The sequence below is a fragment of the Rhinichthys klamathensis genome, unplaced genomic scaffold (genome assembly GCF_029890125.1).
Source record: "Rhinichthys klamathensis goyatoka isolate OS25496 unplaced genomic scaffold, OSU_Roscu_1.1 h1tg000221l_1, whole genome shotgun sequence".
NCBI classification, from domain to species: domain Eukaryota; kingdom Metazoa; phylum Chordata; class Actinopteri; order Cypriniformes; family Leuciscidae; genus Rhinichthys; species Rhinichthys klamathensis.
In genome coordinates this window covers 1525455-1553202 of record NW_026606745.1, presented here as the reverse complement: position 1 = coordinate 1553202, position 27748 = coordinate 1525455, and the positions used below count along the sequence as shown (strand labels likewise).

The 27748-nt window shown below is 36.3% G+C and overlaps 2 protein-coding genes across 2 annotated transcripts; both read right to left on the bottom strand.

The window, feature by feature from the left end:
- Nucleotides 1-794: 794 nt before the first annotated feature.
- On the bottom strand, nucleotides 795-18163 carry sgpp1a (sphingosine-1-phosphate phosphatase 1a). Its single transcript, XM_056264456.1, has 3 exons — nucleotides 17226-18163; nucleotides 9753-9842; nucleotides 795-1534 (listed from the first exon to the last, which is right to left on the bottom strand). The coding sequence occupies exons 1-3, from the start codon at nucleotides 17934-17936 to the stop codon at nucleotides 983-985; spliced, it is 1353 nt and encodes a 450-aa protein (XP_056120431.1). The 5' UTR covers nucleotides 17937-18163; the 3' UTR covers nucleotides 795-982.
- A 1579-nt stretch (nucleotides 18164-19742) lies between these two features.
- On the bottom strand, nucleotides 19743-23523 carry snapc1a (small nuclear RNA activating complex, polypeptide 1a). Its single transcript, XM_056264398.1, has 11 exons — nucleotides 23438-23523; nucleotides 23219-23357; nucleotides 21958-22117; nucleotides 21698-21838; nucleotides 21512-21613; nucleotides 21211-21351; nucleotides 21001-21048; nucleotides 20842-20904; nucleotides 20228-20357; nucleotides 20074-20133; nucleotides 19743-19944 (listed from the first exon to the last, which is right to left on the bottom strand). Exons 1-11 carry the CDS (start codon nucleotides 23445-23447, stop codon nucleotides 19910-19912), a joined length of 1029 nt encoding a protein of 342 aa, XP_056120373.1. The 5' UTR covers nucleotides 23448-23523; the 3' UTR covers nucleotides 19743-19909.
- Between the last annotated feature and the right edge of the window lie 4225 nt (nucleotides 23524-27748).

The following is a 27748-nucleotide window of genomic DNA, read 5'->3' as shown; positions in this document are numbered from 1 at the left end:
TTCACTATACTGCATAAATTATATACTGCATAAATAATATTACTCTCTGTAGTAATACCTGAAAACATATCTGACGTGTATAAATAATATACTGACAATGACAGAATGTTTAGAGAGATATGTGGCTTTCATATTCAGAGCAGTTTTTTCCTAGCTTGGGTTTCAGAGCAACACATCCACAGGAAGTTCATGTATTCAGCATTCATACTGACAGGAAGTTCCCTCCCCTCATTCTCTCAATGCATTACCTCGTATTGTGAGGCCTGAGTTCAACACACTTTTAGATAAGAACAGAAATTTTTTACACCTCTCAGAATTCGGAGTGTCCTTCCTGAACCGTTGAATGAACCATTGGGGTCACAGCATTGAATGGATCCACAGAAGAAACAAGCCCTGGGATAAACGAAAAATTACAAATTGTTATGAGAGTGAGCCCTTGAGGGAAAACCATGACAAGGATGCAAATGTCTGTCAACGGTAGTCACTCAGGTTAGTTCGTTTCCGAAGGATGAAAACAGGACTGCAGACTGAGACAAATTCTGTATATAGTGAGAAACACTCCTGCATATTAGGTTCAGGATGGGTGGGTGTCAGTCAGCTGAGGAGAAACCACTGAAGACAAATGCAGGAAACATTTAAGACCTTTCTGAGAATGGCTTATAAACATCACTGTTAAACACTCAGGAGCTTTGAACAGGTCACATGCACTCACTTTCACAAAAAAACTGCGGATTGATCTCCCACAGATGGCAACAAATGTGCTTAAAATTATTAGATTAATAAAATCTTCAAACAAAACACGTCAAATAAATGATCATGGAAATGGAGCTGGTGATATTATCAACATCATGAACATCATTCGTGTTTGCACCAAAAAGGCTTTTTTTTTCAACAGCTGTGGACCGTGACTAGTCCAGGTCAGGTATAGATTTTAGCTAGGATAAAAAAAAGGATAATAACAAGGATGGAGTGGGGATTTTCTTCAGGATAAGCCAAGGAAGCTAAAGAGAAGTGGGACCAGGAACACGCAGCAGTAGGCCACTGTGCCATAAACAATAAACCGATATGCAAGTTCCACTTGCGCATGTTGTCTAGCCTTCCGCACGTCATCCGAAGGCACGCCGAAGATCTTGCACGCCAATGGGATCGCCACAACCTTCATGGCAGCCCTGACGGCCAGAAGCACCGCCACTCCCACCAGGAGCCGCGAGATTGAGCGGGCCAATAGGGCCCTGTCGATCAGGGGAAGGGCGAGCGGTAGAGCTTCTTCAGGAGGATCTGGCTGTAGACCCAGTTGGTAGTTCAGACGAGATGCCAACGCGGCTCCGACAGCTGTGGCCAACGCCTGGGCCGTGTCGCCACGAGACGTGCTCCATGAGTCCAGCGAGAAAGCCACCAAGCTGAAGCCCACGTGCACTAGCAGGACGACCAGAGGGGCATAGCTGTGGGACAGGTAGAACGTGTCAATGTCATCCAGTAGGGGGTGAAGGACCGCCAGGATGAGTACACTGTAGAGGAAGCCTGTGATCACCTCCTGTAAAGATGAAGGCACAAACTTATTAGAATGGTCCTTGGGTTATGATACAAATCAAGTCAAATGTTATTCTGATTTTGTTGACACATGGTGCAATTTACCATAGATAAACTGGCATTTCTCATTGTTTATTACTACTGGCCACAGTGGCCAGGCAAACATATGAAGGTCAGTGAAAACAGGAGTGGTATTGCTTGATACAAGTTAACTGCATATAAACAGTCATTACGGGAACAGGAATTGTGTGCAGAATTAACTAAAACATTCATAGTTTACAAGAACATTAATCCCGAAATGAAAAATTGCAGTAAACTCTAAATAAAGTGTACTTGAGTGCACTAAAAAAACACTTAAATACAAGAAAGTATATTTGTAGTATATTCTTACTTTTTGTGCTAAAGAAAACTGTAAAAATTATGCACTATAAATACACTAATTAAAAGCATATTTTTACTTAAGTAGTACTTAAGTGTAATTGCGAAAGTATATTAAATAACATTGATATTTTAAATGTATTTTTAGTGCAATTTTTTTGCATTTTAATATATTTCTAACAAGTGTACTAGAAGTGCATTGGTAATAAATATATGCTTAATTACACTTTTAAGAAATATGCTAAACACAAGCATAATTTTAATATATATTCAAACAAATGCACTATAAGTACATTGGTATTAAATATATGCTTAATTATACTTTTAAGAAATATGCTAAACACAAGCATAATTTTAATATATATTCAAACAAATGCACTAAGTACATTGGTATTAAATATATGATTAATTATACTTTTAAAAAATATGCTAAACACAAGCATAATTTTAATATATTTCTAACAAATGCAATATAAGTACATTGGTATTCAATATATGCTTAATTATACTTTTAAGAAATATGCTAAACACAAGCATAATTTTAATATATTTCTAACAAATGCACTATAAGTACATTGGCAATAAGTATATGATTAATTATACTTTTAAGAAATATGCTAAACACAAGCATAATTTTAATATATTTCTAACAAATGCACTATAAGTACATTGGCAAAAAGTATATGATTAATTATACTTTTAAGAAATATGCTAAACACAAGCATAATTTTAATATATTTCTAACAAATGCACTATAAGTACATTGGTAATAAATATATGCTTAATTATACTTTTAAGAAATATGCTAAACACAAGCATAATTTTAATATATTTCTAACAAATGCACTAATAAATATATGCTTAATTATACTTTTAAGAAATATGCTAAATCATACAATTTTTGTGAAGTTTTATTGTATTTAAAGAAAACATACTTATGCTGCTCTTTGTGTAAGAACATAGCAAAATGGTTAAGCTTTTAGTATGTTTAAAGTACTTTTTAAACACTTAGGCCTACTGCAGTATATTTTAATATTTATATATTTACAATTTTAATATTTTGGGGGGAAATTACATTTATAATGTACCAACTTATAATGTATTATAAACATTTGTCAACTATTATTAAGCATTGCAATAAGCCTACTTAAAATTAATATTGTTCACTTTCACTTGATTAAAGGCTACTTAAAAGTCTGTTGTCCATTACGATACATTTATACTACTGAAATTCCCACAAGGATTTTAACATCATATTATTTGAAATGCATCATAGATACATTTTCCAAAGATGTTTAAATGTTTTCATAAAAGATGTTGTACTTGTTTAAATTTGAACAATATGCATAACACCTGTGACTAGTCCTGATTGGTTCCAGAGCCGTTGAACGGCTGTGATTGGTTCTTATGATTATGAGCTCATTTCACTCGAGCTTCAGTTCCTGTGCGTATGTTCCTTGAATGTGATTAGATTTAGAAGTCTACATTTAAACTGTTAAAGTATAATAGCGATCGTGTTTGTTGAGAGGACTTGGAGGAAACCACGCGATTCATATGTAGGTGATGCTTTTTTGCGATTAACTTTTTCAAACGTGAACAGTTTTGGTGAATCGTTTATCGGAGGGATATACATCTCTCGGGTTTCATTACAATATCTCAGTTTTTCTTTCGAAGATTAACGGAATTCTTTAGTAATGTAGCCATCCTTTACATTACAAATCAGATATGATGACACACGGACTGTGAAAAGGGTTTCTTAGCCAATATTTGCCTTTATTACCCCTTGTTAGAAAATGCAACAACGAAAGGTTTGTGTCGTGGAAAAAAACACTAAGTTATATTTTGTTGTTGTTGTTTTTTTGTTTTTGTTTTCCTAAAGTTTGTTTGGGAAAGGATTGTAAAATTTAAAAAAGAAAAGAAAATAGTGTTTTGTTCATATTTAAGATACGTAGGCCTACTGTATGCTGTAGTTTAATAATTTTAGTTTAAGCTTGCCACTTGTGTTCTTTTTCCCCCGCCTCTACTATAAGGTCTGTTTGGACTTGTTCGTGAATAACGTCTCAAAAAATTAAAGTGTTTTTCAAGAAAGCGATGCTGTTTGTTTGTACATTACATAGCCTACCTGTGCTGTATTGTGTGGTATCCTTTTAACTATGGGTGTTTACATTTACATGAATTACATTTACTTTTATCAAATATAATTTTTAGCATAAATGAGGCAGAAAATGCTACTGATAACACAGTAATAGTGTACTTGACTACTTTTTAAATAAACCATTATTTAATTGTTTTATAAAGGTACTGTTAACATAGTTAAAATATATTTGAAATAAATTATTTACTATATAAAAAATATGTGAGCAATACATAAATATGATTTGTATATATTATATATTCTTATATTTTAAATAATTTATAAGTGTATTTAAAAATGCATTAAAGATAGGTTCAATTGTACTAAAAGGGATAACAAAATAAAAAAAATTAAAGCTGAAATAGTATGTTAAAAGCATATTTTAGTTAATCTTCAGTGTGTGTCAAAATAGCACAGTTGAGTACACTTAGTTGATCTTAAGTTTATCTTAAGAAGTACTAAAGTTAAGCTTTTAGTATATTAAGTACAAAATTAGTGCGTGAAAATAGAGCACTTTAAGTACATTATGGAAGTGTACTAAGTGCACTTAAATAATGTAATTTAGTGTACTTTTTTTGACAAAGAAATACACCTTAAGTATAATATATATGTATTTATAATATATCATTATTATATTTTAAATAATTTATTAGTACAATTAAAATGCATTAAAAATGGGTTTTATATATACTAAAAGTGGTAACAAAATACATTTTTTTTAAAGGTTGAAATAGTATATTAAAAATATATTTAAGTTCATCTTCAGTGTGTGTCAAAATAGCACAGTTGAGTACACTTAGTTGAGCTTAAGTTTATCTTAAGAAGTACTAAAGTTAAGCTTTTAGTATATTAAGTACAAAATTAGTGCGCGAAAATAGAGCACTTTAAGTACATTATGGAAGTGTACTAAGTGCACTTAAATAAAATGTATTTTAGTGAACTTTTTTTTCACCTGGGATAAGCCGAAACAGACCTGAGAACAAGCTGAAAGAGTATAGCATATATTGTAGATCTGATTAAGAGGAACCATTTATTTAGGTTTTACACTAACTTTAGCTGCTTTATTTTGTGGGTGGCACAAAAAGTTAAAGCCCATGTTCAGGGCACTTCTCCACTTTGTGTGAGATTTCACAGGAGAGTAGACATCCAAAGTCGTCCTTTGTGTCTTCCAGCTCAACATTTCTTACACTGCAGCCTTGTGAAAATTGGGAACTGAATCTTGTAACATTATTCCTTCAGACTTCCTGCTGTTTGACATTTTAAGTCAATTCGCAACCTTGTAATTTCTTTGCAAAGAAAGGACAGTCATTATTTAACATCATTTAATTGAATGTGTTTTTATTTATTTGGCCTCGTGATGTTAACAACCCATATATTTTATCAGCTGTGTGAGATTAATTTCTTTTAAAGAAGAAATTAATACTTTCATTCAGCAAGTATGCATTTTTCAGCAAGTACACAACCAGTGAACTGTGTACCAGCATCTTTTAAATCAAGCAAGATTTAAAACAAGCAGTGGGATGGTTCAACAGTTACCTATCAGGAAGAACACAATGTGTGCAAGTAGACGGCCCCAGTTCTGCCTCCCTAAATATTTCAAAAGGGGTGCCTCAAGGTTCAATCCTTGGGCCTCTTCTTTTTATCATTTATACAAACAACCTCTGTAATAATATAAAAAATACAAACTATCATTACTATGCTGATGATACTGTTCTCTATTGTTCTGGGTCCACATTAGGTCAAGCAATCACAAATTTACAATCCGCTTTTAACATCTCACAATGTAAATCTGGTTACTTTAAAATTGGTTCTAAACTCTAAAAAAAAAAACTTACGTCATGACTTTCACTCTGGGGAAATCAACTAAAAACTATATCCCAAACATTTGTACATTTTCTGGTACAGAAATCCAAGAAGTGTCACATCACAAATACTTGGGCATTACTATTGACCAATCACTGTTTTTTACATTGCATGTCCAAGATTTGGTTAAAAAACTGAGATTGAAGTTCTTTCAAGTTTTTTTCTTTATCTTTTGAAGCAAAAAAACAACTTGTAAATGCAACATTCTTTTCTGTCTTGGACTATGGTGATATTTTATACATGCATTCAACCTCCCAGTGTCTTCATGCTTTGGACACTGTGTTTCATGGAGCCTTGAGATTCATCACAAACTTAAAATCTGTCACTCATCACTGTTTGCTGTATTCTCGGGTCGGGTGGTTCTCCCTCACCATTCGGCGTTGGATGCACTGCCATCTTTTTATTTATAAGGCAGTATTAGGACTTCTTCCTCCTTATCTGAACACTTGCATCCTTCCGAGGTCTGCAGGGACATTTCACCTGCGCTCTCAGGATCTGTTTTTATTGACAGTCCCTAAAACCCACACTGTTTTTGGCAAAAAGGCTTTTAATTTTGAATCAGATTCAGAATGAACTACAGTTGAAGGAGTTTGTCTCACTTTATTCTTTTAAAGGTTTTTTAAAGGACCTTGCAGAAAGGCAGTCTGTCTGTCATTGCTGCTAAATTGATTTAAGACCCAGGTTTTTTATGATGACATTGTTGTTTGAATATGATGAGTGAAAGTGTGTCTATGTATTTACCTGTAAGCGTTTCTCTATCTATTTGAAATCGTGTTGCTGCCACTTGCCAGGACACTCTTGAAAAGTTTTTTTTTATACTGGTTAAATAAAGGCTTGAATGAAATCAGATCTGTTCAGTGAATCAATGATCCAGTCACAGTATGATGATTTATCATTTTTGCCACACAAACCATACAGCAATTTCATGATGGAATACTTATGATATTTTTTGCCTCGTATTTGCTTGACAGCCCCAGTTTCATTATAAAGAAATGATAGAGAGTTCTGCACATTTTTTCATCTTCCACAGATGAAAGTATGTCAAACGGATTTTGAAAGGTATGAGACAGTTCAGTAAATTATTTATTTCCCCCTAGTCGCCTGATCTGATGTGGAGCATGTTCAAGGTTAACAGAAGATTAGAGACTAACTTTGGACACCTCGCAATAACACTACGATCTGATAGTCTTTATGTGATACAATCATGCTGATATGTACTTAAAATGGGTAAAAGGTCAATGCAACCTGCAGAATGAACTCTTCTCTTTAGAGATTGACTCACTTAAGCTACGTTCACACTGTCAGTCCAAATCCGATTTTTGTGCATATCCGAAATCTGTTTTGAGCATATGTGGTTTGAAATCCTATTTGGAAATCCGTTTCAGTCTGACTGCCTCTGATCGGATTTTGGATGGTTTATGTGACTTTCTCAAGCCACGACGTTGTTATAGGAAACATGCTGAAAGTCGCTGCAGAAACAAGGTTGTGTTGTTGCAAAGTGCAGGACGAGCAGAAAATGACAATATAACAGAGACATGTTTGGAAACCAACGGAGACGACAGCAAGGAATAAAGCAGCTCGTACGAGCCTCCTATGGGTCTGCCGATGCCTCATAAGACGCAGTAGTCCAGCGTGGCGGCTACACGTTGTCATGTTGTAAAAAAGACATCATCTCTATTGCAAACCCCTTCGTGTTGTTTTGGCATTTACTACCAACACAACGCCATGCCATTGAAACCAATGCAGATATTCCGGAAAACGAAAGAACGGCATGGACACACAAATCAGAACTGAATAGTTGCGATACACAATGTGGACAGTCAATGTTAGATCAGATTCCAATGGGATGCATAAATAATCGGATTTGGACTGACAGTGTGAACGTAGCCTTAGATCTGACAGACGTGTAGCTTGTTCGACCTGTCCATGTATACTTTAAATGTACACACATGCTTCTCCATATACTGCAGGCCAAAAGACTCAAATTCTTTCCAGCACAGTCTCTCATTGTCTACTCCTGCTCTAGTCCTTCCCTCTATCACTCTTTTGAAGTTGAAATGAAGGGCTGAATGGGTGCTGGAAAGATCTAAGCTCTCCTTGAGACTTTCTTTCGTAATCCTTTCTACCAAAGCTCCCTGATCACAGGCTTTTCAGTCCTAAGCTGTCAAACAGCCCATCAGGGGTTTAACAATAAGGATTTTTCAATCTTGGCTTGGTTTGTTCACTAGTTCAGGGCACACATCGGTTCACCCGCGTCAAGAAAGTGCATTTGAGCTTCCGCAAGAACCAATGTACAGTTGAGCTTCTGTTTACCATATTTAATGAGCTCTATGTGTGTTGACCAATGTTTTTTGTAAAAGGCTGTTAAATCTGTTTATCATATAAATTGATAACGTCTCTTCAGAAGACTTGGATTAAACCGCTCGATTCATACGGGTTACTTTTACAATGTCTTTATGAACTTTTTAAAATGTCAAAGTTCTGGCATGAACTTTCAGTGAAGGGATAGAGATCCCTCAGGTTTCATTAAAAATTTTGTTTTCATTTGTGTTTTTCGAAGATGAACAAAAGTCTTATAAAAGGCAAGATTCTGAAAAAAAGTGAGATATGATGCAACACCCAAAGATGTCAATCTGCATGTCCAACAAAAAGTTGATATATGCAATGAATTACGATTGAATTTATTAAATTAGTGATTAATTAACATACTTTTTCTGAAAACCATCAGTGCAAAACATGACTGATTTGTTGATAATATAACTTGTAACTATTGTTTCCAAGATATTTTTGTCATTTTGAAATATTCTCATTAGATGTTAGTTATTTGGACAACTTTTGACTTGGCATACATAAATCAGCACAATTTGCAACAATGTTCACACATCATTAAAAAAAAAAAATTGTGTGATCAATCGACATAAGATATAGTGGGTTATCGAAACACTCTTAATGCTGAGCCCCGGTCCACAGACTTCATTGGCTTGAACTTTGAACACAAGATTCACACAGTACATGATCTAAACTTCCTTGAGTGTGCAGATTTCCACAAAGATGATCCAGCCACCTTCGTCGTGAGCACAGCATTAAAATAACAAGGTTCCCATCACCTAGGCAACCAGCATCTGGTTTCTAAATCTGTCCGCTCTCACCAACAGCTTTAAACAAATAAAGACAGACATCCTTTATTTAAATAACAGGTGTGTGAAGTTGGTCATTATCGTTATTCCATGTGAAACCTGCAGAACGGATGACTAATACACAGTATGTTGATCTTGATGACTAAAGCAAAGCTTATGTTTTGAGCTGTCTACACATCAAAATGTAAATGGATCCCCACTGGCTCATACAAGCCCAAGGGAAGCAATTATCCGATCAGAGATCTTTTGTGAGAAAAGAATGGAAAACAGATGAGCATTCGAAGATCAGAGGATACCGAGTCAGCAGTGATGACTCACTGATTTGCTTCGTTTCAGGGGCTCTACTGACAGGAGAGGGTTGCAAAGACTGAAGCAGCATGTATTAGGCTTCTTCTTGAACTGTTACCAAAACCTTAGTCACGAAGCTGCTGGAAAGTTCCTCAACCTCAAAAACTGTGAAGAGTGCAAATTATAGTGCACAGCTGAATGTGCCTGAACTACATTAAAAAAACATTAAGACGCTCTAAAATAACAACCATGCACACTTACTAGTGCAACTATCTAACATGGTCATAGATTTGAAAGGGATAGTTCATCCAAAAATGAAAACTCTGTCATCGTTTACTTACCCTCATGTTGTTCCAAAACCTATGACTGTCCCTTTTAGGTACGATTAAAGAATGATTAAATTTGATGAAAACATTACTCACCAGGACAGAGTGCATGCCCATATAAATCCTGCTGATGCACACGAGGACACTCCAGAACAGAGCTAAGCTCAATCCAATCATGAACGGGTACTGTTGAACACACAGAGAGGAAAGACTTATGAGGAAACTGCAGTTCAAAAGACAGTAAGGTCATTTCATCACTGTTAAATAACATAATCGAAATTCTTATCAGGGTATAAAAGCTATATTTTAGCAATAAAATACACATATAAAAATATAAATGATCCAATGTAAATTTCCAACATAATGTACACCACTGTTCAAAAGGTTGGGATCAGCAAGATTTTATAAAAAGGAGGGAAATGACATATTCAAAAGAGAAAGGGTTATTTTAAATTGTTATAATATTTCATAATATTACTGTTTTTAAACAAATAAATGCGTCCGAGAAATTCTTACTGACCCCTAACTTTTGAACACGTATTCCCCTCCTACTGTCCCACACATCTGAATTAACATGCTGTATATATGTACAGGGCCAGATTTACCTCATATTGTGACATAGGCAAAAGACATTTTTGATAACAGCTCACTTAATACGATTTTATGTTAAAATGTGTTGTTTTTCGTGTTAACTATTTTGACTGAGAACAATGCACAGTGGTTTTAATTCAGTGTGAGCGGCCGGCGCAGCAAAAATAGACTCAGCGCTTCAAAAACAACAACTTCTACTCTGCTCCTGCTAGGTGTTGCCACACCGCCTCGGTGTGCAGTTTGAATGCTCTAATCCTGTTTACACGGGTGCCGAAATAAATACGCTCTGCTTACATGTGCAGTGTGAAACAGGCCTTAGTAAAGGACTAAAAGCTTATCATTTAACAGTACCTATGATGATCAACGACAAATAAAGCAACAGTATCAGGACAGAGTAGGGCAAAGGTCCATCAAGGATTGAGACCATGCGCAGTTGGAAGAGAAGTGGATTGAAGTAGCTGCTGATCTGCAGAAAAGCTGAATTTCTCATTATTCAGACAACAACAGATCTATTCATTTTTGGCATTCGGCTAAACCTTCTTTCTGTGCTCATGCATTGTTTCGCTCCAGTAGTCTGGGCAATATACCAGTACCTCCCACAAACCCATCAACATTGACTACCCTGTGCATATGTAAAAAATTTGAACTGACTTGACCTCACTGGCTCTCATCTGCAACTTCCAAAATAAAGTTTAAAGGGGTCCTATTATGGAGTCTTGATTTTGTTTTTGGGGTGTACTAGAATATGCTTTCATGCTCGATTGTTCAAAAAACACATTATTTTTCACATATTTTATATTATTACAGTTCCTCTCTCCCCAGTCTGGCCCAAACCCGTCGTTAGTTCCTGTTTTGATGAAGCCCCTCCTTCCGAAATACGAAATGTGCTGTGATTGGTTAGCTGGCCCAGTTTGTTGTGATTGACACCGTGTTCGGGAAATGTCACACCCCTTACCATAGGGTTTCATTTGCTCAGGTCAGGTGTAAATTAAGAATGGCGTCAATTTCAAACCAATTCAAGCCTGATTAAAAATGTTAGCAAACAAGAGGATCGTGCAGAACGGATTTCATGCATGGAATGTTTTTTTTATTTTTATTTTCTTATACATTTTAGATACAATGTTATACACTATTTAATCATGTACTTGTCAAAAAAACTATGGTAATACAAAGACTAATCGATCACAGAACCATGGTTAATTTCCCTATGCGGCGGTAAACAGTTTTACAAGAGCAAGAGCTCACAAAAGCTACAGTAAACACTATCAACACTAATGTTGATTGCATTATAATATGTACAGTAAACTATCAACACTAGCAGGCAAGCAGAGCCAAACAGCTTTTCCCTTTGTTTACAATTCGTTAGCCTAATAGCATAATTGCCTTAGACATATTTCAAATAAACATGACTTAGGCAATTATGCTATGATGAGGCTAACGAATTGGAACTGTTAATAGAAAACACAACTACAACTTTAATAAACTTTAAAAATATATTTTACCCACTAAGTTCATCAGCCTTAGGAAGGTCAAACAAATGAGTTTTGGAAAAAATAGTCTCTCTTTGACAGTGACAACACTCTTGTCTTCTCTAATGCAGCTCAACCAGGCCTCGCACCTTTTTTTGCATATTCTGTGGGCGGGGATTATTTAAATGAGTAACACTGTGACTTCATAAAGCCCGAAAAAAAAATGTGTTGTTGTCCAAACGAGCTGTTCATTTTAATTCGTTTCACAGCTCAAACAACAATACACACTAACTAAAGTTGGAAAAGTAAAAAAGCATAATAGGACCACAACCCCTTAAGTGTCACCGGTGGGCCCAAATCCATTACATTTTTAAAACAGTAATATCCTATACTAAACCTAAACTAATCTTGACAAACTATATATCATTTGAAAGCTTACAGTCTCTAGTTTCCATATTTGGTAATTTTCAAAATAAATTACAGAGGAGCCGTAATTTATCAATTTGCAAAAAGAATATTTTCAAACTCCTAAGGCGTGTTTAGACCTTTATTTTGAAATAGTGATGAACATGAAAAATCATGAAAGAAGGGTAGAAACCTCAGTTTGTTTTCATGCCAAGAGTTCAAAAGATAGCATCCATTAAATTATTTTAGAAAAAAAGATCTGATTTTTTTTTTTTAAATATAAAAGAAAAAAAAGATAGATTCACCATTTGTTGCAGGAAGCTATAACGCACATGCGTGTTCTTTTTATGTGTTCCTTAGAGGTTGAATTCATATCAAAATCTGCCAAACTTCTCATATTACTTCTGAATAGGATGTCTACTTCATAAATTTTATGAAAATTGTGGAAATAATAGTTCAGATCACTCAAAACACATATGGAAATGGAGGCGCCCTTATATGGGCAGTAATGGAGTCTGGTTGTCATCTAGTGAAAAAGTTTGGTACTGTGCACAAACAAAATTTTTTGCTCATTTTTGGAGATATCAACCTAAAATTTGAAACACAACTTGTTCAGATTTTTGCCTTTGATTTTTTTTTGCAGTTTTAGAGTCGCCCAGGTTTTGAAAATATATATTTTATATAAAATAAGAATAATTGAATTTTTTACATTGTACATTTTCATAAACTCAAACTTCTATAACTTTGTTTCTGTTTCACTTTCTCAATTTATTTCACTTCTACAAAAATCTGCTAAATGTCTTCTTTAAAACAAGATCAATCTTACGTCTATATTCCAAAGCATTCTTGAATTACAACCATTTAAGTTCGAAATGTGCATTTTCATGTATATTCAAAAAAAGGGGGGTGACACTTAAAAATCTTTAGTTTCCCTTAAATGGTAAATCTCTTTTAACATAAGTACAGTGGTTGTTAAAGTACAAACAGGAATACAAAACTGCTAGTTTGGTATTGGCAAATAGGGCTGCAACGATTAGTCGACGTTGTCGACAACGTCGACAATAAAAATTTGTCGACAAATATCTTTGTTGTCGAGTAGTCGTTTGATCTCACGTGACCTAATGTAAGGGCCTGCAATCCCGCGATTTGAACGCTACGGCGCTGTAGCGCTAGAGTGTAGTGCAGCCCTTACAAATGCTATTGCGGTAGAAGAGAAAACAGCGCGAATTATGACAGTCAGTGCAAACGAATCCGAACTAGCAAGGTTTAGGTTTGGGAAAGTTTCACAAAACTTCAAATCAAGAATGCTGTCGTGTGCAATGTTGGGGTGCAAGAGGAAACATCCCGGCAAAAGAGGAGCCGGTGAGAAGTGAGTGTTCTCCAGCTGGAGCTAACTAACCAGCGGCAAATATCTCTTTATTAGAGAATGCAATACTACTAATAATAGTAATAATATTATCAATAGTAATATAATTACAGTAATGTGATGACTTATTTTGTATAGAATAAAGCTTGATCGAGCTTAGGAGTCAGGGCTGTTTTTATTATTGTAACACTATTAGTATATTAGGTATTATTATAGTCTTATCACTTGCCTGTATTTTGTTCAATAATCATGAAGACTTACAAAACGAGATGTTATATCCTTCCTATGATATAGGAAGAATATCACGGCAGTCACTTTATCATACTATAAATTAAAAGGGAATGAGAACGTCTCTGTCAGCTCAATTGCCATGTAAAAAAAGATTGTAATTTTATATTTATAATAATTGTTTGCAGATTATTATTTTACCATTCTTTGTGTCCTGAAGTAAATGTCCCTTTTTCTGTTTCAGTTCTAAGAAAAGCAGTGGGCCTATTAAACAATGCTTAGAGAGCATTTGTGTGTGATTTGAGTTGGACCGAAATCTGAAAACTTAAAGAGAATGACCTGTTTAGTTGGCTCAAAGTTCATTAAAACAACTATTTCAAAAGCTGAAGTGATTTTCTTTTTTTATATTATAGTTAGAATATGTATAACTCAATGTTTTAACTAATTGGAAAAGCTGAATAATCGTTCCAAACTTACTGATTAGTCTGCGAAATAATCGACGATTAGTCGATTAATCGTTCTAATAATCGTTAGATTAATCGATTATCAAAATAATCGTTTGTTGCAGCCCTATTGGCAAAATACTTGAATCAATCATCTGCAAAAAATCAACAGACAGGCACAATGGTGAAAGAAGAGGAAACATGTTTGAGGCTATTGTTCCTAGTTTCCTGCTAAATTTAAGAGGATATGAAAGCAAGAAAATCTATAGAGACTGTTCTGTTTTGTGCTCAAAATGATGGTTAAGACTTCAGCCTTCAGTAGGTACAAGACATATTATCGACAGTTTCTGCTAACTTCAGAGGAAGAGCTGGGGAAAAAGGATGATCCTCCATAAAAATCTATGAGAAAAGCTTTTTACAGAACAATATCAAATCTCTGGCGTATATAGATGTATCAAAAGAGTTATCATAAGCAATCGCACAACCTCTTCTGACTATATGCTAATTATTGTTGAATGTAATGATTTCTTTGACACCAACAAGCATATGATTCAATAAACCCAGCAGAGAAATCCATATTTATGAATAATGCAGTGCACTGCATAGACCTTTAGTGGTTAAGTAACAAAGCCTGCATATTTTGTAAAAAGATGGAGATTAATGTCCTGTCTGGAAATGCATTCACAGGGAACCTCGATTTGCCAGATGAGTCAGTTCTATAATAATATGGAAAAGTAAAAGAGTTTTCCACTGAATGCAATAGACTAAGGACAGACCACTTTTGTGATCTGTAAATCAATAACGTTTGAACTTTGAAGACAGCAATCATCATTCAACTGCAAGAACTTCCCAAAGCATGGTCAAATGAACTGAATATAGAAAGTAAAAACATCACTTCCCCTCAAGAGAAACAGCTTATTTCAGTGTTTTTGATTCTGCAAGATGTAGCAAGTTTTAAAGAACAAAGCATTAAAAATAAAAGGCCCATTCACACCAAGAACGATAAATATAACTTTATGTGTCCACACCAAAGAATGATATCATGCTGTTTATTTGAAAAGCTTGCACTTTAAATGTCACTCTTTAAAGCAGGATGGATTCTGATTGATTGTCATTGTTCTTATTGTTCTGCAGCTGGAAAAAAAATAGTTCTGAAAGTGATTCAAACTATTTTGTTTCTCTGTAACGTTATCGTTACAGTTGTGGTGTGGACTCTGGCTGCTATTCTTTTATATTTAGAACGATTTTTAGAACTATGTTTATCGTTATCATCCTTGGTGTGAACTGGGATTATGCCTTAAATTTGACGCTTGAATAAATATGACTCATTCAAACTAATGGTGACTTAAACAAACATTTTAATAGCTCATTTAATCTAAGGATGATGAGAGGCTGGGATCAAATGTATGGAGAGTATGTATGTATAGAGACTGCAAAACCTTCAAAGGGTTAAGTTTGATTGCGATAAATGAGAATTTTTGCCTCTGGCACAGTTCTGCTGTTTCTATAAATGGCAATACATAGAATTACATATTTTTGGGATGAGACCATAGGCGACCAAGCGATGCGGCCAAGCGAAGCGACTTCCGGCGGCACGCCACGCGCGACAGCGACCGTTGGCGACTAGATGGGGCGTGTCTGGCGACGCGACAAAGTTGAGAAATGTTTAACTTTATGCAAATGAAGAGCGATTTTCGCGAGCGACAACCAATAGGAGTGGAGCGCACGTGATCCTTCTCCTCAGCCCCTGAAGTACTGCTGGAACCGGACTTCATCCAGCCGCAGTTGCTGCACCAGCCGGTGGTACTCGCCGTGCTGTCTCCGAGCCCGAATGGTATCGTGAACCCAGATAGACCGGCGTTTGCGCTTATGCCGTAGATAAACGGCCGCAACGATGTACGGAGTATATTTATATTTAGTATTTTTCCCTCCAGAAATTGTGTTTTTTAGCGGCAAGAAAGCTGATTCACTGTCTTTTGGATGTCATACTAGTCAACCAGTAGTGGGAACGCCCACTAGCGACCTCATCGCCAGCGACTGGCGACTTGCAGCGACAGTCGCGTGTAGTGTGAACGGGGCTTAACTCTCTTGACGCTACATCAGCAGCTGAGGTATGATGTGAGAACACATCCTTATTATCAGCCTCTTTTACTGAGACACTGACTGCTTGCTAAAGGCAGGTTGTTTTGATAATGAGGACAGATGTTCAGAAAGAATATAGCACACCTAACAGTACAGCAAGTCTTTTTAACATGTACTCATAGACCTAGCTTGTATTTGTTTTCACTAACTAGCATATATTTTATTTATCAAATGTGCCAGAGGGCCCATGATGAAGGTTTTGTACAAGGCACAATAATTGCTAACTGTGGCTCTCCTAATTTTTCCAATAGTTACAAGTATCTATTTTTTGTTGTACTAGTGCTCCAGCTTATTAATTGTACTCATTTTTTATAACTCATTTTGAACGTCCGTTGCCAGAAGCCAGTGATTATAGCTTAAAGTTTTAAATATGGATATTTTTCTTAGAAAAACCCATCGCGTCACTTCAGAAGGCCTTTATTAACCCCCTGTCTTATGGATTACTTTTATGATGGATGGATGCGCTTTTTGGAGCTTCAAAAACTCGGACACTACTCAATGCTATTACAAAGCTGGGAAGAGCCAGGAGGATATTATCAGATTGTGTCTGGCTGAAAGAAGAAAGTCATATACAACTAGGATGGCATGGCTTGAGGGCGAGTAAATTATGGGATCATTTTCATTTTTAAGAGAACTATTCTTTTTACAAACAATAACTAATGGGAGTGATAGACAAAATTTGTGGCCAGTGGCAGTAACAATACTAGTATGTAATGAATGAAGTACAAGACTAATTGAAACGATACTAACCAATCACTATAGAAATAAGTGATAATGCACATTACGTAAAATAAAAATAAATGCTAGTTAGTTCAGGAAAATTGTTAAAGCAGATTGCCATAAACAGAAATAGTCAACTTTCTACTTGCTTCAGGTGGGCAAGATTATCGATTGGTTTTGTGTGTGGAAGTATAGGCTTCTGTACCTCCCACCGGCTGCATGTGAGCATGAACAGAGAGAAGGGCAGCGCGGTGCCGGACATGGCATGTGTGGAGGGCATGCTGTACTCCGTGTTGTAGAACACCTCAACTTTGACCACAGGAGGAGAGGGAGGACGGGTCCACCGGACCAGATCTTTCGTGGACTGGCCGAAGAACAGCACCCAGGCCCACACCACGATGAGCTGCCGGCTCACATAGGGGTCGACGTTCCACATCAAGAAGGGGAAGAACACGATGAAAAACATCTCATTGCCCAGCTCGGTGCCAATGGTGAAGAGATAGAAGAGAAACTTGTTCTCGATGATGAACTCCTGGCCAACATCCCCAGTCAAAGAGTTTCTGCGTAAAGGCTTCACTCTGCCTCTGGAGTCTCTCTCTGCCTCTTGCCCCGAGGGTGCGTTGAGAAAAGCAGCGGGACATTCTTCCGGTTCAACATCACCAGCGGCATTTAAACTTTTTCTCAGCCTTTGGCCCGGGAGTCCGTGTGCTGAATCCCCACTAGCCGCGCGGTCTTCCTGACATTGCCCCACGCAAACACCGTTGACCGCAAGCTTCGCGTCACTCTCGCTAGCCTCGGTTGTTTTTTTAGGAAACGTGCCGCGGACGCCGCAAAACTGCTGGAATCTGGCGACATGGCAGGGATCCTGTAGGTATCGACAAAGGCAAACGAATCTGTGGAGCGCCTCGCCTGCCATGGTGAAACCGAAAGGGCTCTTTTACCTGAATCAATATCACACGCGCGCGCTTTGCGCGAGATGCTGTAAACACAAGCGCGTGCAAAGCTGCGCTAAACAATGGGAGATTATTGTACGGCGCGAAGCTTTACAATCCTCGAGTCTTCAAACCACAACAGACATTGCTAAAACAGAGTGGCTGTTTGACTGGGAGCTGGGAAGTACCCGTCCGTTATTAAGCAGGGAGGGCGACAGATGAGGCATATGATGTAAAACGTAACGTTACGTAGTTGAAGGCGGGGACGCGCGCTGGTAATGACGTACAGTAGGTCCCGGTTATTTTCAATTACGGTCTGCAGACAATATTTAATCACTAATAAGTTATAACTATCATGAAACAGGAGGATCTGAAAATGGGTGTCGCTCGACATAGTCAGGAACGATGAGTCCGAATAATAAATCTTCCTCAGTTATTCACTGTGCATATTCAATGGATATTACGTTTTTGTTGTCATTTTCAAATGTAAATGATCGACGCTTCTGAAGCAGCTCGTTTTAATGGCGTTTTCACGTGGTACCTGTTACTTTTCTCCTCGCTGTTCAGGCTTCACCAATCACACTCGTTTGGATAAACTAGCCTACTAAATTATTTTGTAGGGATTGCTTGCTATTAGCACGAATGGCGGAAAGACAAAAACAAAATAACTTTTGTTTCAAAGACAAAAACGTAATTTTTAAGATTTAATTGTGGCCTTTAGTTTTCGGCTTTGTAAGCAGTCAAGCGCTAACTATTTTTTGTAAATATCATTATTGTAATTTTTTAACCTGTGCAATATACATTTATAATTCACAAGTAACTTTTCAAAAAAGCAAGAAACTGATGCATTGGCTAAACAGAACAGGAATATAGCATAAACAAGACAATTATTTCAACCTATAGGTCGTCTAAATGAGTATGGGGTTAATTTGGATAATGAAATACCTCATAATTTAGAATAAAAAAAATGTTAAGTTTGTATTGATCAATTATCTTAAGAATAGAAAAGGGGAAAGGAAAATGTGGCCAAAACTGATGTGGTACAACTAGATCAAATTTGTGAGTGTTTAGATTGAAATGCAGAATTAGTCAGATTTCTCATTTAATAAGGTTTCTTGTGTGCATGTCGAGTGTAATGAGTAGTTCTGCTGACACTGGTACAACTGCATCTCATGGGTTTAAATAGACAGAGAAGCACTACACAACACTGGATTTAGACCTTTGACACTGCCTTCTCATGCTGATTATTACATGATATGACTATGTGGAGCACACCCGACACAGAGGGAGCTTTGTGGTCAGATAAAAAGTTTCCCCTAAATTAATCGGATTTCATTTACCCTGTGGGACTATCATAGGTTACGTCATGTGGCCACTGGAGTGGTGTCAAAATGATGCTTACATTTTTTTTAAAAGAACCTCGGGTGCAGTAACATTTTGAACATTTCTCCACTAGAGGGAGAGTTTACACAGCTATTTTATATATATATATTTTATTATATATATATATATTATATATATATACCAGTATATATATATTTTTTAAATAATAATTTTAAATGATTTGGCCGAAGAGTGTAACAAAGAACATCAAGGCTTTCTAAAAATATAAATGCTCACCTGTGCTTTCCCAATATGAACAATGCATCTGCAAGAAAGCAGGAGATTTGTAAGCTGAATCATACCAGAAATGCAATAAGAGAATGGGTAGATTTCTTTATTATATGTATTTATGTATACACAAATATATGTAACTATATATAAAAAAAATAATAAACATAAGAAATAATGAAATGCTTTAGACTTCAAGTTTTCAATTTATAAAATAAAACACTGGATTACATAATGCAATGTTTGACAACTTTTCAATTTAACATATAGATGCTAGGATGAAAAATGTGCTGTTTTGTGCAATTTAACTGACACACAATTAGTGACTTAGTACAATATAGCCATTTCACCACTTGAATCTTCTCCGGTCTTTGCGTCTCACTAGAAGATGAAAAACAAATACGTACACATATACATACATGCATATAATCAAGTAGTATATACACAAATTATAATATACAACTTAAATGTATCCCAGTAAAATTGACTGTTTATTGAAACTACACTTACATGCATTTTTGTCTTCCTCCATCACACTCAGAAGCCAGTCCTGTGTCTGTTCTGGCTCCCCTTTTTCAGACAAAATACATCATATCAGCACCAACTTCTGACCCAAAATGTGTTCGTTGTATATGTCTAAAAGAGGGCCTTAGCCAGTTCTGACCTGGTTTGCCAAAGTTTTGATAGGTTCTGGTCCTGAGGGATGGGGGTCTCCCTTTACGACCAGATAGGGCTTGAGTTCCAGAGCCTGATGTTACCATCTCAACCTTTCTGTGGCGCCTAGATTTAGTTCCCTTTACAGCATGTGCCAAAGCCATGTGAAAAGAGAAACAACTCATTTTCTGTCAACAAAGAGTTGACTGTACAGCCAAATAATTGAAACAAACAAACAAACATACAGATGATTAATATATATTTGTATTCTAAAAGTGATCTCAAAGGGGCCGTGAAAATGCATTATCAGATTTTTATATGGTTTCTGGAGGTTAGCATGTCAAAAAAAAAAAACGTTAAAGTAATTGTAAAAACGATCTTTTCCCATCCACATTTTCACTCTGTCACACTTTATGATGGACAGACAAGAGTTGTTAAGGTGATTGATTTACATACTCATGCTAGGGGCATGTAGAGGAAAATTGTGACATTACAAATGAGGCCGTTTAAATTCCTGGTGTTTCAGAAGCGTGGAAAACAAAAACTCATGACCCTTTAAAACTGAACAATGACCTTAATGAGGTCAAGCAAAGCAGTATTTGTAGCAACGAGAAAATCTCAAACCTTTGACACATGACCATATGATTTTGACTTGATGGCGGCAAGCAGATCAGCTCTAGTGGAGGACTGCAGAAAACAATGCCACAATGTTTCAGACACCTTTTTTGTATCCATATGAAAGGTGTCTTTACAATGTAAAGTTCTAAGCAGGGTTTAACTCACCTCTGATTTCTGAGTGGTTTCCTTTTTAGAGTCGTTATCCTTTGCAGCCTAAGTACAAATGTAATAATGCACATTAGTAAGACAGTTAGCCCTATATAAAAAAAAATTAAAAAAAAGTATGTTTCAAAAACAATTAAAAAAAAGAATACTTCAAGGACATTCAGAAATGAAAACTAGTCAATGCATAGTATTACAAGTCCACCAACTCACAGTGGTTTTGTCCTGCCACTGCTGGTACTCAAAAGTACATTTCCGAAGCAAATCTGTCAGGTTAAGCAGTGTCACTCCAGATGATGTGGGCACTGATGATTTCTTCAGTCTCTCATAATGACCGTGCACGTTTGCAATTTCCTGCATTTCAAAAAATACTTAATTAATTTCAAATAATCAATTACTAATTATTGCAATCCTCCATTAACTTCAAATTATCTAAGAGATTACACAAGTCAGAACTGTTTTAAATAGGAAATAAATATTACAATAAAAACATTTCACTATACTAAATACTCACTCCTAGCATTTCAAAGGAAGCAAGTTCAGCCACTCTGTCCTTGCGGGCCCGAAACTCTTCGTTCACATCATGCTGAACACGTTCGCTCGCTTCAAATGTCAGCTGTGAGTCAGTCACATTCAGAGTTTTCAGACACTGTTGGAAGATATACCCCAAAACACAATACCATAGGTAGAACCTGCTGACCTTCTTGGGCATGGCAGTGAAGTAAAAGGCCTTAGCTGACAAAAGCCTTTTTAAGATGTAAACAACATCCAAATGCTGGCAACTTTTTGCCTCTGTGATAAGCTTCTGCACATCGTTCCAGTCCTTCAAAGCAATCCTGATCTGAGTAAAACAGACAATGAATCAACTTTATGTTTCTCATATTCAGAAAAAAAAGTTACAGGTAATGCTGAATCATCGAGCTTGATAAAAAAGAGTGAGAGAATATAGACACGGATCACCTTTTCCTTGGGCCAAACAAGTTGTGTATTGTAAAGGCCATAAATCATATACAGGCCTCCAACCCGAATTTGAAAGCTGTATGGGGGCAGAACGTATCTGTAGGCTATGGTGAAAGAGAGCCGCGTGAAGGATCTGTTCTCATGGTTGGAATGAGTTCCACTGATGGGGAAAAAAAAACAGGAGAGTGACCGAAAAACATTACATGTTTCACGTTTACTTGATTACAGTATAAACAAAAAGTGTAATTTATTCACTCTCATGTTTAAAAATGTGCCTATTATATCTCTTTTTCTTTAAAAATTAAAAGATAGTGCAGAATGACCTGGCTGATTTTTATTTGCATACCGTGAAAGTGAATGGAAACAGACTTTGCAAAAATGGACAAAGACCCATTAAAATAGTCTATGACAATATTCCAGGTTTTCCCATTCTGAAAGGTAATGAATACACACACAAAAAGTGTGCTTGGACACATTAAAATATGGGTCATCAGTTCTGACATCAATTATGATCCAACATACTGTAAGACACAAAAGAACCAATGACAACTGATTTCAAATCAGTAAGAGTGGCTGAACTTCATTAATGCTGACAGAATCAGCTTGATCCAATTTTTCAATTCAGCTGACTTAAAAGGATAGTTCAGACAAAAAATTAAATTCTGACAATTACTCACCAACCTTTCATTCCAAACCTGTATGACTTTCGTCTGGGGAACATAAAATACGATTATTTTTTTTTTGAGAAATGCCTCAGGTTTGTTCTTCCATTAAAATGAAGTCAGTGGTAACCACAAATTTGGTTACTAACACTATTCAAAATATTTTCTTTTGTGTTCCACAGAAGAAGAATTAAAGTCATACAGATTTGGACCGATATTATGGTGTGTAAATATGACAATTTTCATTTTTGGGTGAAGTCTGTTCCTCACACACAATCGGGTTCTCTATGAAATGTTATTATGTTAAATTCTCCTTTAGTTTTTTCTTCCAAAGACAACAAGTAACTTAGTGGTGTTTGAACAACATGAGTATGAGTGAATGACAATTTTCATTGTTGGGTAAACCATTTAAGTGTGGCAAACATATTAAAACATCATAGTGCCTGTACGGGTGACCTTTGGGGATTCAATAGCAGTGAATAAATTAACAACCATACAAATGCAAGCCTGATTCGCAGATTTTGATAAGCAATAAGTCAATTTAATTATCTTTTAAACCACTTAACGATTAAGTGCAGTGCTGTAGATGTGTTACTTACAAAAAAACACTAGAGAAGTCCATCTCCCTCCAGATGGCAGAAAACTCCTCGTACCGAACTGTCTCGGTCTGCTGGAATCGGCCCAGAAGCTCCTCGCAGTCGCTTTTGAAATGAGCCCCGTAGTACTCGCACTGCTTTTCTACTCAACCACACACTTACGTGAGAACCTAACATTGATATCAAGCAACCATATATGAAATCATATTTACAGTAACTTACTCTGCGCCATCACCTCACGTCCTCGAACTTTCCTGTTTACAGAATGGTGATTAGGTGAGTGCACCTGTGCGCGGTGATTTAACAACCGGGTGTAGGCCTACTGTGTGGGTGCGTTCTGTTAGGCTTATAGCTTATGGTTCAAACCTGGAAAATATAATCAAAATATATTCATATGAATACACGTTGCTTGCAGCATTATTGAATAGCAATATTTTATTATAATGTATCCTAATGTTGCACATGATAAGGTCACGTGACATGTCACAGGCACGCTCTCATCACCCATTTTCTCACGCAGTGGAAAAAAACAACGCGTAGAAAAGCGGACACTGACACCACGCCAACAGGCAAGAGAGTGTTATTACATTCTCTCATGCTGCGTCCCAATTCGCCTACTTATACTACGCCCTAAAAGTATGTACTCTTTTTGTGAAGAAAAAGTACATACTTTTGAGTGTGTAGCAAAAGAGTAGGCAAGCTTTGGGACATACTACTTCGTCATCTTTAACGGACAGATCTGTCGCGTGCATCCTATCACCGTAAACTGCCCTGCATGTCAATCATCTCGTCACAGTTAAAATCCTCCATTCAATCTTATATAACTTCTTACCATTTCGCCGATTTCGGAGAGAAATGTTGTGGCACGTTCATCTGCCAGTCGTGGGTGCTGCTGCAGATGCAATATAATGTGGACAACATTGAATAAATACATTTTCGTCAGGTTAGATACTGTTAATTAATCACTCAAACCCCTTTATCTAAAACTCATAACCGTCGGACTCGCGCGTCCTCCATGTCTGTAGTTTTTGAACACTTTTCACTCGTGTTTGTAGTTCTAACCGAATCATCCAGCGCGCGATGGGTTGTGGGCAATATCAGCCGTTAGAGTGCGCATCGATCTGCACTTCGGATTCTGACCGGATATAGTAGACCATCCGGGTCTCTTTGGGACACTCATTTCAACATACTACGATTTGGGACGTACTAATTCTATTTTCGAATACTATTTAGGACGGATAGTATGCGAATTGGGACGCAGCATCAGTGTTATTACAAAATTTAAACAATACAACTACCGCTTTGGCGCGCTTTAATGTGACGTGGCATCGCTGTATCCTCAAGCGGCACGTGTCTTGAACCAACCAATCTGAGCTCTTTATTAGGCTACTAGTTATAGCACCAAATAAACATGAATTGACATGTTGAAAGATACAGATTTCTGAAATGTAGGCTCATGTAATCGCTCAATCGGTGTTTCAACGACGTGAATAAAAAAGCTAGAGAACAAAATGTCACCTAAAGCCATTCAATGACAATGACCAACGTTAGTTCGAAACTCTAGAGAGGAGCCTACATCATTAAAAATATTATAAAATGATTATACCTGGAGGAAAGATATTTAAACTTTGATGAACATCTCACCTTGTGAGAAGACAAATTGGGACCAGTCATTGTGGATGAGGTTCAGGCTGTTGGACAGAAACAGGAGCTCCGGCGATTGCCTAGGGCGACAAACGTGTTGGGGGCGCGGGCGCTCTCTAGTGTCGCCTTGGCCTCCTACCCATTAATCACAGAATTAGAATGACAAGCGAAACAAAAACATGTTTATTAAACATGATCATCCTAAGGCGCCCCCTCAGCCACACGTTTAATTATTTGTCTTTGGGGGACGCAAAACTCAATCTCGCCTAGGGCAACCAAAGGGCTAGAGCCGGGCCTGCAGGAGCACGTCTAGTGAAAACACTGTTGCTGGTTTTGCGTGGTACCCATGTCAAAAATACTCTGGAGGGCAGTATGCTCTTGTACTCAAATATTGACGAAAACTATCAATAGATTTCTCGATCAAATCAATTTAATTTCTGATCTTTCAACTGTCACAAAATGCCTTGTGTGATAACAATGATTCTTTGTTAAAATTACCAATTGTAAAAGAGTCCCTCTAATAATTGAAGAATCACCAATCAACATTAGAATGAAGGAATGTAGTGATATTTTAAGAGCTTCAATTGAAAAATGAAAGTGGATACCACCTCTTATTCTCCTCTCTCCCTGCCTCTTTCCTCCCATTATCTACAGGTGTCTCATCAAGCGGATGAGGATGGTTCTCTGTGGTTTTGGTGGTCATTTTGCAACACATACAGTATATGGACATAACATGGGGGAAGATGCCCCCCTTTAAGAACAATGTGAATTTACTTTTAAACTGTAACATATTTAGATATATATTTAGCATGTGAAGGATGATGATGTGTTATTATAGGAAATAAATAGAAACATTTGCTAATTTAGTTGCTATAACAAAAGATGTAAAATATTAAGAGGGTTAAAATGAAACCCTCATCTTAAAAATAATAACACAAGTAACAACATGCCCCGCTTAGGGCCTTCTGCGCCAGATCTGGGGGGTCATCTTACCCCAAGGGTCTTATTTGATCTTTTTACTTCAAAAATAAAAAATAGGCTATTACTCCACAAATCCCAAAACATTGATGTGTCCACAAATCCCTCATTAACAAATAAACACAAAAAGATTTGATATTCAACATAATGTAATGTCATAGATCACTATTTTCCAGACATAAAATTAAATGCATTAATCTAAAAACTGTTTCGGCTGATTAAATCTCGCAAATGTTAATATTCAGATGAAATGACAAAATTAAAAAATAACGTACATATTATAACACTCTCCACACTTTGCTCTTCCTCTTCATCTCAGATTGTTTGCTTCTATTGTTGGTATCAACATTCAGTGTCACCTGTGCACTCTGAGCTGCAGGCTCATATTTTGTACAGTTGGTTTGATCACATCATTAGAAACAGCAATTTTGAGCCGTTGTGTGTAAACGATGACAGCTGTGTTGTAGTTGTGTTTAACTTTTGCCGCTCATGTTTAACATTTTGCAACACAAGTGCATCACAGTGAAGAATGTGTTTAGAGTTTTGCAAAAAGAGTGCATGAGATTGCAAATAGTGTCTAACTGCCTGAACTTCTTTAAGGTTTTACAGAAAGAGTGGTTTATTCGACAAGTCAGTTTAAGCCTTTGAGAATTTGGAAAAACTGTATCATAAAACTGGCCTTGTATGCAATTATAAAAAAAAAAAAAAAAAAAAAAAAAAAAAAAAAAGCTTCTTACAATGGCTTCCAGCATATAGTTACGATTATAATATTTAAAAATAAAACTTTTTTCTTTTCTTAAACACAAAGAAAAACAATTTCATATTTTAAAACAAAGCTGTTTTACTGCTTAATGTAATTAAATTACATTTTAACTTAAAAATAATAATTTGGAAAATGAAAGAATGTTCATCATATAAATGTATTCAAGTCACATATGAATTACATTTGAATGTACTTCTGAATAACTTAATAGATCCAGATAAAAAATAAAATAAAGTGGTATGTCAATTGAAACATGCGCCACAAAATTCTGGTCCACAATTGTCTTTTACTGATTTATGCAATAAACAATACATTTAGTGTTAAGAGAATAAAGGAGAAGACTGGAGACTGCAGAGATAAATGAACAGAAGATTACAATAACATAAAAAGAAAATGTCTTTCCTATTGAAAAACAAGATAAAAGGTCATAAAATACTTGCAGGACATTGTCAACAGGCTGAATTAATCTGAAAGCATAATGAAAACAAATATTGTCTTACTTAAAACTAAGCATTTGTGTTCTAATGCCATTATAAATAATTGTAAAACTGGGACAAATGATACCTCAGCTTTGCATGATCTAAAACAGCTCATAAAACTGCTTCTTACAAGCATTAAGCATCTACCACCTAGGGAACTAAACAGAAATAAAAATGAACACTAAAAATATAAAAATCTATTGCATAATTAAACTATAAATCTGTTTTAACCTCATCATGAGAACATCATACCATGATTGTAAATTCCCTTTTTTTTGCACATTCTCCATTACTTTCAATATCACTTTTACAATTCATATGTGCTGTTCAAGAGAAAACTGAAAGGTATGCAAGTAAATATGAATGCAATGAAAAGCAACACTCACAAACATCCAACAGCATTTAACCATTGAGCCTATGAGTGCACACACACAGAGCTCTTACGTAACCGTTACACAACAAAACAGAGAAGAGAAAAAAATAATTGTTCAATCTTTCAGTAAAAGTACATATTTGTAAAAATGGTTTTGTATATTGCATGGACTGCTGGTATTCTGTCTTAAGAAAATAGATTATTGTGCGACTGTAGCTACAATACACACACTCTGGGGGGGATAAAAGACAACATTTTTTTTTTTTTTTTTATGGAATCCAGAGGGAGTGTGTGAG

Bases quoted from the DNA above. Each gene is read 5' to 3' on its own strand.
- sgpp1a (XM_056264456.1), bottom strand. From the start codon at position 17,936: ATGGCAGGCGAGGCGCTCCACAGATTCGTTTGCCTTTGTCGATACCTA. The intron at 9,843-17,225 runs GTACAGAAGCCT...TGTGTTCAACAG, and splicing joins TCACATGCAGCCGGTGGGAG to TACCCGTTCATGATTGGATT. The intron at 1,535-9,752 runs GTGAGTAATGTT...TCATCTTTACAG, and splicing joins TGGGCATGCACTCTGTCCTG to GAGGTGATCACAGGCTTCCT.
- snapc1a (XM_056264398.1), bottom strand. The intron at 21,352-21,511 runs GTGAGTATTTAG...TTTGAAATGCAG, and splicing joins CTTCCTTTGAAATGCTAGGA to GAAATTGCAAACGTGCACGG. The intron at 20,358-20,841 runs GTTTGAGATTTT...CATGCTGTAAAG, and splicing joins CATATGGTCATGTGTCAAAG to GGAACTAAATCTAGGCGCCA.